Source organism: Agelaius phoeniceus, chromosome 16, assembly GCF_051311805.1.
Source record: "Agelaius phoeniceus isolate bAgePho1 chromosome 16, bAgePho1.hap1, whole genome shotgun sequence".
Classification (NCBI taxonomy): Eukaryota; Metazoa; Chordata; class Aves; order Passeriformes; family Icteridae; genus Agelaius; species Agelaius phoeniceus.
The window spans coordinates 2,042,719-2,056,571 of NC_135280.1; the positions used below are offsets into that span (position 1 = coordinate 2,042,719).

The window sequence follows — 13,853 nt, forward strand, 5'->3', positions numbered from 1 at the left end:
GACTAATGTTGGGATTTGTATCTGACAAAAGGAGTTTGGCACAGGCAGCTCCAGAAAGTTCAGCCTGAGGTGGGAATTGCTGATTGGAGCTCGTGTTTGTGGCTGGCTATGCTCAGCCTGGAGCTCTGGGAGTCCTGGGATTCCTTCAGCTTTGATTCCCAGCCTTGCTTTAGCTTTGCTCTGTTACTGAGAGAGGAAAAAAAAACCTGATTTGGGTTGTTCTTCCTGCACACAGAATTTCCCAATTCCAGCAGACAGCTTGGAGTGATTCCCTCTTGGAAATCTCCCCCCAGCAGTGCTCTGTGGAAGGAGGAAATGGAGATCATGAACACTGCCCTGGCAGGACTTGAGACATTCAGGTTCATCTTTGCTGGGCCACCAATTCCTGTCCTTCTTTGCTTCCTGGGAATTCCTCTCCTGCTCCATCACATCCTCCCCTCCTGCTGCTTCATCCTCACCTTCCATTTCCAGCCCTGCCTGCTCTGAACCTGGGTGAAATCCACATGAAAGCGTTGGTTTAAGTGCTCTGCTGGATTTGGGCCAGCTCTGGTTGGGTTTACACATGTGCTTGAGCCAGGACTAAACCCTAAATGCCATCACTCAGGGCTGCAGCTCAACATTAAAATATCCATCAGTGCTCAGAGCAAAAATCTGTTCCCTGCAGCACCCTCAGGATGCAAACATGTGGGAAGATGGGACAAATCCACAGGATTTCCATCCCAATTTAAAGCCTGGCTTATCCAGGCCTGGCTGGAACCTGTTGCTCTCCAAGACAAGTGTTCCTGGAATTTTATACCTTTTAATTTTATAAAGTAAAATTATAAATTTTACAAATAATTTTATAAACGATGGTCTGGGATTTTTCCCCTGTCGTGATCCCTCCCTAAGGAAACACCCCCAGCCCTGGCACTGCCCCCTGTGCCAGCTGCAGCTCCCTGAGCCCCCTGCTAACAAGCAGGGCCTTATTAGTGCCAGGGCCTTAATTAGCAGCAGGAGGGAGAAGCTACTCCCAAATTCCTCCTGGATCCAGCCCCACATTTCTCTGCTCACTCTGTGCTCTTGTGCTGTTTGTGGCAGCACCTGGGAGGATCCTGCAGGGAAATCCTGGTGATTCTGAGGGAGGAGATCTTGGGAAAAAGGGTGGGGAAAAAAGGGATTTTGTCACCTCTTAGCAGCTCCCACTCCTCGCTCCTCATGTGGCACCACAGCCTCCTTGTTTGGGCTGCAAACGCTGCAGGGGGAGTTTTATCGGGAGCTTTCTTTTATTGCTGTGTGAAAAGAAAAAAAGGGGGAAAAAGCAGCCCAGTAACTTTTTCATTAATGCCGAGCTTTGGGAGTCTTTTGTTTGGCGGCTTTGTTTACAAAACCTCTTGGAGCTGAGCTCTGGGAGAGCTTCCCTTGGAATTAGGGCTGGAATTGAGCTTGGAGCCACTCCAGGGTTTTTGGGGGGAATCCTGCGTGTCTGCCTGGAGTGGGGATGGATGGGGCTGGCTCAGGGAGCAGCCACTGGGCCTTGCTGGTGTTACTGGGAGCAGCTGCTGGGATGATGGATTTTTAGAGGGGAAAAAGGAGCTTTTCTGGGTGATTTATGGAGTGACTGAACTGGTCTGTGTGACAGCGCCTGATGGGCACAGATAGCTGGGAATTGTGGTGAAGGAAATCCCATCTCCAGCAGCATTTTTATCCCAGACCCCCTCCCCGCCTCAGGATGAGGTTCTGTCCTGCTCAGAACCACCTGGATCAGGCCCTCAGTGGGATGTGCATCCCTCTTTTCCAGCTGGCTTTTCCTGGAGCTGCCCTCCAGCTGCAAACCTGGAATTTTGGGTTAGAAACTCCACAGCTGAACCTCCCGTGGCCTGGAAATCTGCTGGCTCCTTTTCCCTCAGCTCCAAAGGGATGGCCAGGGCTCCTTCCTTTCTGCCAGCTGCACCTTGAGATGCTTTTTTGGATTTATTTTTGGGGATATTCCAGCTGGAGGCTGAAGGAAGAGACAGCCCAGGGAGAAATCCAGGCTGGTGGGAGCTTTTCCTGGTGTGGCCACCCAGGACAGCTCTTGGGGCACAGATGGCTGCAAAAGTCACTTCCAGGGCATTTCCCCTCTTCCCACTGTGACATCCTGAGCCCATTCGGAGGTGGGATTCCAGTCCCTGGCTGGGTGGGAGAGAATTCCAGAGGGGCTCTGCATGAGGAAGCACTGAATGGGGTGTTCTCCGTGGGATTTGGGGATATCCAGGGAGCCACAATGCTGTGGTGGAATCATTTTCAGGCTGTGGAGCAGAGGGATGGGGGGGAGTCCATGGATTTGTCCTGGTGACAGATTAAATCCAGGAGTTAAATCCTCCAGGATAAAACCATCCCAATCCTCATTTTCCCTAAATTAATTCGTCCTTCATCCATTTGGAACCTGCCACAGATTCAGCTCCAGCAGGGAACCCAGGGATTCTCAGCTGCCACTGTGGATTTCTCCCCAAATTCCTGCATCCACTCCCTGTGGAGCAGCTCCTGGGAGGAGATTCAGGGCCAATTCCCTGGTTTTGGGGTAGATTGGATGTGGGATCTGTGGTTATCTCAGATATCCCTGCTGCATCTGCCTGTGCCTCATTTCCTCTGGCATTTTGGGTTTGTCATCGTGGCAGAGCTGGGATGAAAGGGAATAAATCCAGAGGGAGGAGAAGCACAGGGAGAGGATGAAAGAGCGTTTGGGGTGAGGAGCGGGGAAAGGCATTACTCACACAGAGAATTAAAGATCAGGAGCCTGTCTGGGATCCCACAGCAGCCTGGGAATCCCCAGGATAGAAACAACATCTCTGGGATGTGTGGGAATGTGTTTATGTTGGGATTGTGCTGCTGCAGCTCAGGGATGTGTCACAGCTCCTGGGCGGATTCAGCCATCCCAAATCCAGCCTGAGAAAAGGAGGGAGAACCTGGGAATCCCTGGGAAATATTTATCCAGGAATCCAAACCTCCAGCAGGGACAGAGGTGGTTTTCTGGGAAATATTTACCCAGGATGCTGCTGCTCCTGCAAATCCATCGCGGAATTCTGGCTCTTTGGGAATGGCACTGGAATTTTCCCAGCTGAATTAAAATCAAAATGAAAAAAATCCCAGGATCTCCCTTGGAAAAAGGAGCCTGGAGGGGACAGATCATGAAGAGTTCCAGGGTTGCAGGATTATAGGGGTGTTATGGATGGAAAATTCCTCAAAATCAGAATCCTGGAATCCCCTGGGCTGGAAGGGATCCCCAAGGATCCAACTCCTGGCCCTGCACAGACACCCTGAGATCCAGATGTGTCCTGTGGGAGCCCAGGGTGCTCAGGCAGGGAACAGAAAGCTGGAAAGCGCCAAAATCCCATTTTCTTTTGTCCCTTGTCCCCTCTTTCAGCCACACTCACCCCCAGGCCCAGCCCACCGAGGGCTCCACTCCAGGCTCGGGGCTGTGGCTGGAAAAGCCCCACTGAGCTCTGCACATCCAGAGCCAGGGAAAAGCTGGGAAAAGAGCTCCTGGAGCATGACAGGGCCTGGAGGTGATCCCAATGCCCAGCCCAGCAGGAGCTGTGGAAGCTGGGAGCACCATTCCCGGGGTGAAAAGGGCATTCCCTGTCTGGAGCCGGCTTTGGGAGGGATTTGTGTCCTGCAGCCCAGCACGAGGCTGCAGCAGATGTTGGGGACAGAGCAGCAGGAACGTGTGGCTGCTCTGGATCCAGCTCCAGCCCGGGGCTGGGAATGCTGCTGGGAATGCTGCCAGCCTCCCCCTGCTGCTGCCCCTTCCCCAAATTTGGGGCCAGGCTGTGCCTGCTTTGCCTTCTCCTCAGTTATGGCTGTAAAATAATTTTTCTGCTGGGTAACTCCAGGAAGGGTCGTTGGGAATGGCACAGGATAAATCCATCTGTCCCTGGGTGGGTGTGCCAGGAGCTGGCACGGCCAGGTGGGCACTGGGTGCTGTGCCCTGGACATTCCCTGGGGAGCAGAGGGGGAAAATCCCTGGGATGCACATGGAAAAATCCTTGGGAACAGAGGGAAAAAATCCCTGGGATGCACATAGAAAAATCCTTGGGAACAGGGGAAAAAATCCCTGGGGAGCACATGGAAAAATCCTTGGGAACAGAGGGGAAAAATCCCTGGGGAGCACATGGAAAAATCCTTGGGAACAGAGGGAAAAAATCCCTGGGATGCACATGGAAAAATCCTTGGGAATAGAGGGAAAAAATCCCCGGGATGGACATAGAAAAATCCTTGGGAAGAGAGGGAAAAAATCCTTCAGGAGCTGCTTAGGTTGGGGTTCATGCCCAGTTGAAGAGCAAAGGCCAAGAGAGAATCCCAGAATTATTCAGGAAAAGCTCTCTGAGATGGAATTAACCCAGCACTGCCAAGGCCACTGGTGACCCCCAAAGCCACCAAATGTCACCCAGGCAGTGAGAGCCCTGCTCAGGGGGCACAGCAGGCACGGGATCAAACCCAGGAGCTGCCAGAGCTCAGGGCTGAGCAGGAATGAATTTCTGCCCTAAATAAACCCCACACTCCAGGAGCAGCCCTGGGTTGGCTTTGATGAACATTTTCTGGGAATTCCACGCGTCCTGCCTGGGGGGGACATGGGCTCTGCTGACTCTGCCTCCAAAATCACAATTCCTGGAAAGGTTGCCGTTATTATTGTCCCTTTTTTTGCTCTTTGTCACCTTTTCCAGCCACGCTCATTCCCGGGGACATCTCATCCCCAGCTCAGGCTGTCCTCAGCAATTTTGGCAGCAGGTGACATTTGGCTCTGCTGGGTGCTGACCCTGCCTCCAAAACCCCATTTTCCTGAACAATTGGCATTACTATTGTCCCTTTTTTTGCTCCTTGTCACCTCTTTTAACCACCCTCATTCCCAGGGTGCTGGGGACAGCAGGGTGGCAATTTGGGGACCAGGTGGCACAGGACCCTGGTGTTGGGTTGTGGCTCCTCCTCTGGATCATCCCTACCCTTTGTTCCTCCACTCACTGTGCTATTATTAACTTGATCATCGTTATTACCATAATTATTAATTGTCATCATCATCACTATAATCATTATCTGCACTGCTATTTTATTAGCATGTTATTATATATTACTATTATCTATTATTATAGCTTTTATTTTTGTTTGATCTGGTTCTATTTTATTTTATAAATATTATAAAGGTTAAAATAACGTATTTAGAATAAATTATTATATTTTAGAATAAACTATAAAAATAAATTATTATAATTTAAAATAAATTATTATAATAAATTATTGTACTTTATAATAAAGTATAATAAATTATTATAATTTATAATTGAGTGTAATAATAAATTATACTTTATAATAACTAATAATAAATTATTATAATTTATAATTTATTATAAATTCCCTTTTTTCTCCCCCTTTTTTTCTATCCCTTTCCCCTTCCCACATTCCCCACCCAATCCCTCTGCTCTCAGAGGAGCAGGACATCCCTGGAACGCTCTGGAATTCCCAGGATTTGTGTTTGTATTCCGTGCATTACTCACATCTCAAACCACCCAAACTGAAACTTCCCTTGGCGGCTCCTCCTGTAAATATTTGGTTTTTCTTGGACCCAAACTGGGATTTATGGCTTTGGGATTTTCCTCAGCCTGGGGACAGATCCATAATAACCAGGATCCCGCCAAATCCCAGGGGTTAAAATCATGGGTTAAGTCTCCAAAATCCCCTGAGTGGCTTAAAAATAATAAGATTATGGGAAAATAGTGCCATGATCTTGCTTCTGTTCAGTTCCTGGGTGTCAGGCCTGTGGCTCCAGCCTCTCTCCCATGTGGAATGAGGATTGGGATTGGGAATTTCTAAATGGAGCTGCTCCCTCTGGAGCACCTGGGACTTTGGGAATTGTGTCCTTCATTCCAAGCATGGGATGAAAGTTGTGGATTTATCACAGTGGTGATGCCATCCCAGATTTTCTTTTTGCAGGAATGTTTGTAGGATTTGGGAGAGGGATGGTGGAGATCCATAATAGCCAGGAGGCTGCCAGATCCCGGCGGATTTGGCAGTGGAAAATAACAGCTTAAAATCCACTGAGTGGCTTAAAAATAATATTATGGGAAAATAAATCCCATAAATCCCACATGAAACTGGCGGGGAGCACCAGGAGAGTTTCCCTGGGAGAGTCAGGAGCGTCAGGAATGGAGCCTGGGTTTTGCGGTGCCGCTTTTAAACTCGGGACTAAGTTTCAGTCTAAGAGCTGCTGTGGAGCCCTCAAAGAAACCAGGAGCCCCTTCCCAAAGGGAATCCATCTGGGAATTTGGAATCTGGGATTCCGAGCTTGGCCCAGGTGTTCTGAGATGTCTTTTCCCTGGAATTTCTACCAGAGGGGGAAATACTGAGCGCTCCCTTTGGGATCCTCTCTGCCTCCAGCGCGGATCCCCCTTGGCTCTTTCTCTTCCCAAGGATTTGGGAAGTTGCCCGAGCCGCCGTTGCCATGGCAACGGCCGCGTTCCCGCTTTTAGGGGATTTGCCGGGAGGAATTTGTGCCATCCCTCACCTTCCCTGGCTCCCCTGCTGGAAAAGCACTCCGGGAACATCCCCAAGGATGTTCTGTGGGAATTCCCTCTCCAGTCACATCCTGGCTCTTTTGTGCTGCTCCAGGACTTTTTTCACCATTTCCTCACTTTTTTTTTTTTCTCCTCCTCTGGGGGTTTCCCATCCTACCAGAATTGGGTTTTTCATCCCTGGGAATGTGATCCCTAATCCCACCCTGCCGAGCAGCATCGCCCCATCCCCACCCCACCCCAGGGGATTTTTTTGGGACATCTCCATGGGGCTGCTAGAGCCTGGATGCCTTTGGAAGGTTCTGGAAAAGTAGGAAATCAGGTTCAATCCCAGGTTTTGGGGCTCCAGGGGTAAGGAAGGGGCAGTGAATGAAAATTCCCTTCAATTTCTGCCAGGAAATTTATTATTATTTATTATAAAGCTCAGCCCCATTAGGGCAGAGCTCTGGGAGTAATCCTGCTCTCCAGTGAGGGATTTCCCTGGCATTAATCCCACGGGAAACAAAAGGTGTTCCCAGCTCTGAATTAAATTTTTATAATTAATTAGTTTTTAAAATTAAATTAAATTTCTTTTCCAATTAAAGCCCCTCTAAAATAAGAACTTGGTTTTTGGGAGCAGATTTTAGGGAGCTGTAAGATTTGACCCCACTGATTTTTGCCTTTTTTTTTTTTTTTTTCATCTGGCTGAATAAGAATGTGCAAAACCAGTTTGAGACTGAAGCTCTGATCTGCTGCAATGAATTTTATCCTGAGCAGATAAAATCCCAGATAAAATATTCCTAAGGAATAAACATGGGAGGTTTTTTATCCAGGAATTGCTGTTATCAGAAATAATTCAATGTCTGTGCCTCTCTCTGCCTCCCCCAGGTGTGGGTTTGGAAGCACAAAGGTTTATTCACATCCAGATGTTTCCAATTATTTTCCCTAGAAACAGTTCTCTCGTTCCTGCTTAATTTGTGGAATTATTCCTTCTTTTTGTGGGATTTTTAATTGTCCTGCCGGCAGCAAACAGCAACTTTGGGCCTATTTTGCACTGATGCAAATCACCACTTCCTACTTAGATCAATTAATTATCGGTTAATTGAGCACTGGTGGATCCTGTAAGGAATATGAGGGAATTTTGGAGGCTGGAGACATCCAGCTGGGAGCCCTTTCCTTCTTTTTCATGCCCTCTGCATCCTGAATCCCAACATTCCCATCCTTGGCCTCACCAGCTTGGCTCTGTTTTGTCTTTGTCCACCAGGATGTGAAATTTGTCCTTCCTTGAGATGTGGGAATGGGGTTGGAATGAGAACCTCTTTCCCATCAGGGTGTGGATCTCAGAGTGGAATCTGTCCCTTCTGGAAATCTGGGAATGTGGTTGGAATGAGAACCCCTTTCCCATCAGGATGTGGATCTCAGAGTGGAATCTGTCCCTTCTGGAGATGTGGAAATGGGATTGGAATAGGAGAACCTCATTCCCATTAGAATGTGGATCTCAGAGTGGAATCTATCATCCCTTGAGATGTGGGAATGGGGTTGGAATGGGAGAACCCCATTTCCATGAGGATGTGGATCTCAGAGTGGAATCTGTCGTTCCTTGAGTTTTGGGAATGAGGTTGGAATGGGAGAACCTCATTCCCATGAGGATGTGAATCTCAGAGTGGAATCTCTCCAATCTCTGCCTTCTGGAGATGTGGGAATGGGGTTGGAATGGGAGACCCTCATTCCCACAGCTCCAGAGGGAATCCAGGAGAGCAGGGTTGGCACAAGGAACTGGGCACCGCTCCGGTGGTGATGCCCTTGAGCTGCTCTCTTGCTGTGGGGTGATTCTCTGCCGAAACCCGGGATTTGGAGCTGGGAATAGCCCGGGAGAAGGGTTTGGATGGGAGGAGGGTTTGGAGGCGTGCCCTGCCGAAGCCGTGCTGTCCTTAACCCGGTGCCACCTGGTTCGAGCACGTGAGCATGCTGGTGATCCTGCTCAACTGCGTCACCCTGGGCATGTTCCAGCCCTGCGAGGACGTGGAGTGCCAGTCCGAGCGCTGCACCATCCTGGAGGTGAGGACCCACGGCCCCGGATCCCTGGGGTTTGTGGGATGCAGGGCTGGGGTGGCTGCTCTGGGAGATGGGAGCCCCATCGTGTTCCTTTTCCCCAGGAAAAGCTTTCCCACAGAGCTGGGATGGGTTTTCCACAAAGCCCGGCCTGTGTGGGACCTGCTTGGGGTGAGCCTAAAGGCTGATGTGGATCTGTCCCAGCCAGGTCCTTCCTCTCCATCCTTAACAAGGGCTCAGAAGTGGGAAGGCAGATCCCACTGGATTCCTTGGACACCACAAAACTCGTGGGCTCCCATCCCTGGAAGTGTCCTAGGCCAGGCTGGACAGGGCTTGGAGCACCCATGGAAGGTGTCCCCACGGCAGGGTGGCACTGGATGGGCTTTAGGGTCCTTCCCAACCCAAACCATTCCAGGATTCCAGGGGTGGGAACCTCCCTCATGGTTCCTCTCTCTGGCAGTTCCATCCCTGCCAGCTCCTGCTGGGATTGCTCCGTGCCACGTGGCACCAGGACTGCCCTTGCCACTCCGTCCCCTTTCCCTTCTCCATGAGGAAACAGCACGGGGTGAGCCCGTCCTGAACTCCTCAGCGTGCCAGGAGAAGTCCTTTGGGAATCCTCCCCCATCCAGAGCCCCCGGCCCCGAGCTCAGGGGACATCAGGCCTGTCCCCTTGTCCCTCCTGGTGTCCCCTCACTGCCTGCTGGAGCAGCTTTGGAAGCACATCCCAGGGCATCTGCTGTGTGGGTGGCTCCTTGGCTCCCTGCACCTTCCCCTGGCTTCCCTCACTCCCAACCCCAAATCACCCACCTGCTCAGCTCCTTTGGATCCCACATCCCTTGGAATGTCCCAGCCATACGGAAAGGTCACTGGGATCCTCCATGGAATTCCAAACTGGTTGGGAAGAACCTTAAAGCTCATCCAGTTCCATCCCTGGTTGCTCCAAGCCCCGTCCAACCTGGCCTTGGGAATTTCCTGACAGGTTTTAGGCAGGAAAGGGCTGGAAAATCCCCATTATCCCTCCCCTGTCACAGCCTGCAGGAGGGATTGGAGGCCAGCACGTGAGGTGGAAAACCTGAACTCCATTATGGAGGAGTTTGCATGTCAGTAATTAAATGAACTGAAGTTATAGAGCGAAATTCTGTGTAGTTTAATAAGGGAAAGTTGGTTAATTAAGACAAATACCTCTCCAGCTCTCCTAGAGCCCCTTTAGGCCCCTTTAGGCTCTGAGGTTTCCCTGGAGCCTTTTCCAGGGGAACATTCCCCGCTCTCCCAGCCTGGCTCCAGAGGGGCTCCAGCCCTGTGATACCCTCATGCCTTACCAGGGGATGAACAAAAGCTGGGGGCACTTCCCAAGGCCTGAAATGAGCCAGGAGCTGTGCCAGGGGCAGGTTTGATTTTGGAGCTGGGAGGTGGCACCTGGGTGACGGGAACATGGAATGTCCCCATGCTGGGAGCACTCAGGACTGACTGAAATCCTCTTTTCCTGCTCTCCAGGCGTTTGATGACTTCATTTTCGCCTTCTTTGCCGTGGAAATGGTCATCAAGATGGTGGCCCTGGGCATCTTTGGGCAGAAGTGCTACCTTGGAGACACCTGGAACCGCCTGGACTTCTTCATCGTCATGGCAGGGTCAGCAACCACCTCATCCCTTCCTCCTGGGGCAGGGAAAATCCCAGGGAATAAATCCATGCCTTGTCCTGGCTGGCTCTCACAATTCTGCCTTGGGAGGCAGAATCTCCCAAATCTGATTTTTTAAATCCTCACCCCCAAAACCACGCTGGGTCTGGGGGTGGGTGGTGAATATCAGGCAGAGCTGTGGGGGTTTGGAGCAATCCTTTAATCCTAACACATCCTGAGCTGTCCCAGTGCTGTTATCTCCAAAAAAAATCAGCTCAGCCCCACTCCTGCCCCGTGCCAGCAGCAGAGCAAGGCAGGGATTGGGTGAACAAGAATTGAGCCCAAAAACCTCGTTAGGAAGGTTGAAACCTCAGTGGGAAAAACTGGCTGGGAGTTCACCCAAATTCCCAACTCCTCCTGGTTTACAGCTTCACTCCATCTCCCCCAGCTGCTGGTTTGTGCAGGATGTGTTAATAAACAGCTCCAAGGATGATCCTCCTGCTTTTGACACCACTTCCCTCACCCCCACAGGGAATAACTGAGTGGAGTAAAAGCTTGGCAAAGCTCAAACTAATTTTTTTACCCAATAAATAAACAGCTTTGGAAAGCCCAGGCTCTCCTACCTGCTCAGTACATCCTGGGAAGGGATGGAAAGCTTTAATTACTGCCTGACTTCTGAATTCCTGCCTTTCTAATGACCAGCCCGAGGTTAATTAAAACATCCTTGGAATATGTTGGGGCGTTTTTCCCTTTCCATTAGCGCTGTGCCATCTTCCCTGCACTAATGGGGTTTTGTTGTGCTCTGTGTTATTTGTCTGGCATACAATTAGGAATAGTTTTAGTGCCCTGAATAAAACATGAGCTCTCCTGAGCGGAGCTTCCTTGGAACTCGGGTGCAGTTGGAGGAGGAACATCAGGGACAACAAAAAAAAACCCCTAATTATTAATTATTTTTACCTTAATTATGTTTTCCTATAAAGCTGCTGCGGTGTTTAAGGGAGGAGTGGCAGGGGAAGAGCGGGGAAAACTGGAGATCAGGATTCTGATCAAGGAACTGAGGCTGGTTTTCCACGTTGAGCAGAAAATCCCCAGCTCCTCAGAGCTCCCCCAAACCCAGGATTGGGGCACCCCATGGAGGCAGAAGGGCTGAGCCCTCTGCTCATCCTCAGGGACAGCTTTGGCACTGGGAATTTTGCTGTTGGAATGAGGGGGAAAGTGGCTGGTGAGGCCATCTGGGAGTTTCCCAAGGTTTTTCCCCACTTTCCATGGCTGGAATATGTTTGGGGAGGATGGAAACAGCAGGAGACCCTGCTGGAGGTGTGGCACTACTCAGGCTGGAGATGAGAAGAAGAAAAAACCCTTCCCTGGCTGATCCCAGACCATCTCCAGACCTGGGATATGATTTCCCACCTTCCCTGGCCAATCCTGGGCTATCTCCAGATGGTTTTGGTGGATTTGAGCTGTACCTTGGATATGATTTCCCCCCCTTCCTGACTGATCCTGGACCATCTCCAGATGGTTTTGGTGGAATTGAGCCGTACCTTGGATATGATTTCCCACCTCTCCTGGACGATCCTGGACCATCTCCAGATGTTTCTGGTGTATTTGAGCCATACCTTGGTTATGATTTCCCATCTCGCTGGGAATCACCTCTCACCACCACCACCACCCTTCAATCCAGCGTGTGCTCCCAAAACTGGAGCTGCTTTTAGCAGGGAACTCACCACTGGAACAACAAAGCTGCTTTTCCCAGCTAGGGGATGGATGTGCTGAAGTTATTCCGAGGTTTTTTTTTTGTGATAAGAAGGGAACAAGTGATCAGCAGAGCTTTGTTTGCCCCGTTCTGCCTCCTCAGAGGGGCTGGTTTGCCTCAGCAGCAGCTCCAAAGGGAGCAGAGGAACTACAAAATAAACACAGCTCCTGCCTCCGGCACGGATGGTGTCTGAAGTTCCTTCCAGCTCCCAGAGTCCTTTCATGTTTTCCTCGCCCCAGAAATGTTCCCTGGAACGTTTCAAGCCCTGTGGAACTGGTGAGCTCTCTGTCTGCAGCCCAGCAGCAGGGATGGTGCTCAGGAGAGCTGAAATCCAGAGGTTCCTGGTGCATCCAGGCCCTGGAGACATTCCAGGCTCCCCAGGACATGATTTGGATTTGACAGCTGAAGGTTTTGCAGCTGTTGATCCCAAAGTCTCGTGCCTTCTTGTTTTTCAGGGTAGGGAATCACCTACCAAGTGCCAATCCTCCCAAAATTCCCAGCTCCAGTGGATTTCTGTGGGGCATTTCCAAGGGATTCAGGATTTCCAGGTAGAATCTGATAACAGGACCCCACTCTTGGCATCCTGGTCCCTCCAGTCCCTGGAGATCTTGCAGATTCCCAGGATGAGTTTTGGGTCCCAAGACATCCCAAAGCCTTGTGCCTCCCATTTTCCAGTGTAGGGAATCATCTACTGAGTGCCAATCCATCCAAAATGTTTAGGAGGAGTGGGGAAGAAGAATCAAGGAGAAAATGTTCTTTATTCTTAATAATCAAATGGAAAGCAAATGACTTGTGGATTTTTGGTGTTGGTTTGGGTATTCAAATTTGGTCACAGGAGGAGAGAAAAGCTGGGGAGCAGCTCCTTGTCCTGGAGAGTCAGGGAATCAAGGAATGGGTTGGGTTGGAAGGGACCTTAAGGATCATCTCATAGGCAGGGACGCCTCCCACTATCCCAGAGTGTTCCAAGCCCCATCCAGCCTGGCCTTGGACACTCCCAGGGATCCAGGGGCAGCCACAGCTTCTCTGGGAATCTGTGCCTGGCCCTCCTCACCCCCACAGGCAGGAATTCCTTCCCAATATCCCACCTAAATTTCCCCTCTTTCAGTGTGAACCCGTTCCCCCTTCTCCTATCACTACAATCCCTGCTGGAGTTTCCCTCTCCAGCTTCCTTGGAGGTTTCTTCACATCCTGGAAGGAAAATCCTGCTTTCCCCAAAGTGAAGGCAGTAAAGGCTGGAAGGGACCTTAAAGCTCATCCCATTCCCCCCCTGCCATGAGCAGGGATAACTCCAACCATCCCAGATTGCTCCAAACCCCATCCAGCCTGGAATTGCTTCGGGCACATGGAATCACAGGCACATGGAATTGCAACCAAGCACCCCTGGGCTTGCAGGCAGCTTTTCCTGAGCTTCTCCCGAGCACCCCCACGCTGATTGCTGTGCTGTTTTCCCTGCAGGATGATGGAATATTCCCTGGATGGCCACAACGTCAGCCTGTCCGCCATCCGCACCGTGCGCGTCCTGCGGCCCCTGCGCGCCATCAACAGGGTCCCCAGTAAGTGACACCCCTGGGCACAGCTCTGGAAAACTTTGGGAATAATCCCCCCCAAAACACACCTGGGTTTCTGAGCTCAGCCTGGGAAAAGTTTGGGAATAACCCTCCCCACACACACCTCGATTTCTGAGCTCAGAAAACTGGAGTGGCCTTGGGAAAACTGGAAAACTTTGGGAATAACCCTCCCCACACCTGGATTTCAGAGCTCAGCCTGGGAAAATTTTGGGAATAACCCTCCCCACACACACACCTGGATTTCTGTGCTCAAGACTGGGAAAACTGGAAAACTTTGGGAATAAATCCACCCCATTTTGATTTCTGAGCTCAGGCTGGGAAAACTTTGGGAATAACCCTCCCCACACACCTGGGGTTCTGAGCT

General features: G+C 50.6%; 1 protein-coding gene across 2 annotated transcripts in view; it reads left to right on the forward strand.

The window, feature by feature from the left end:
• The window catches only part of CACNA1H (calcium voltage-gated channel subunit alpha1 H), a 153,552-nt gene that overhangs the window by 33,405 nt on the left and 106,294 nt on the right, over positions 1-13,853 (forward strand). For both annotated transcript variants that reach the window (XM_077186794.1, XM_077186795.1), the window contains exons 3-5: positions 8,446-8,558; positions 10,047-10,180; positions 13,377-13,474. In XM_077186794.1, coding sequence (XP_077042909.1) covers positions 8,446-8,558; positions 10,047-10,180; positions 13,377-13,474 — 345 coding nt within the window. The remainder of the gene's footprint in view (positions 1-8,445; positions 8,559-10,046; positions 10,181-13,376; positions 13,475-13,853) is intronic.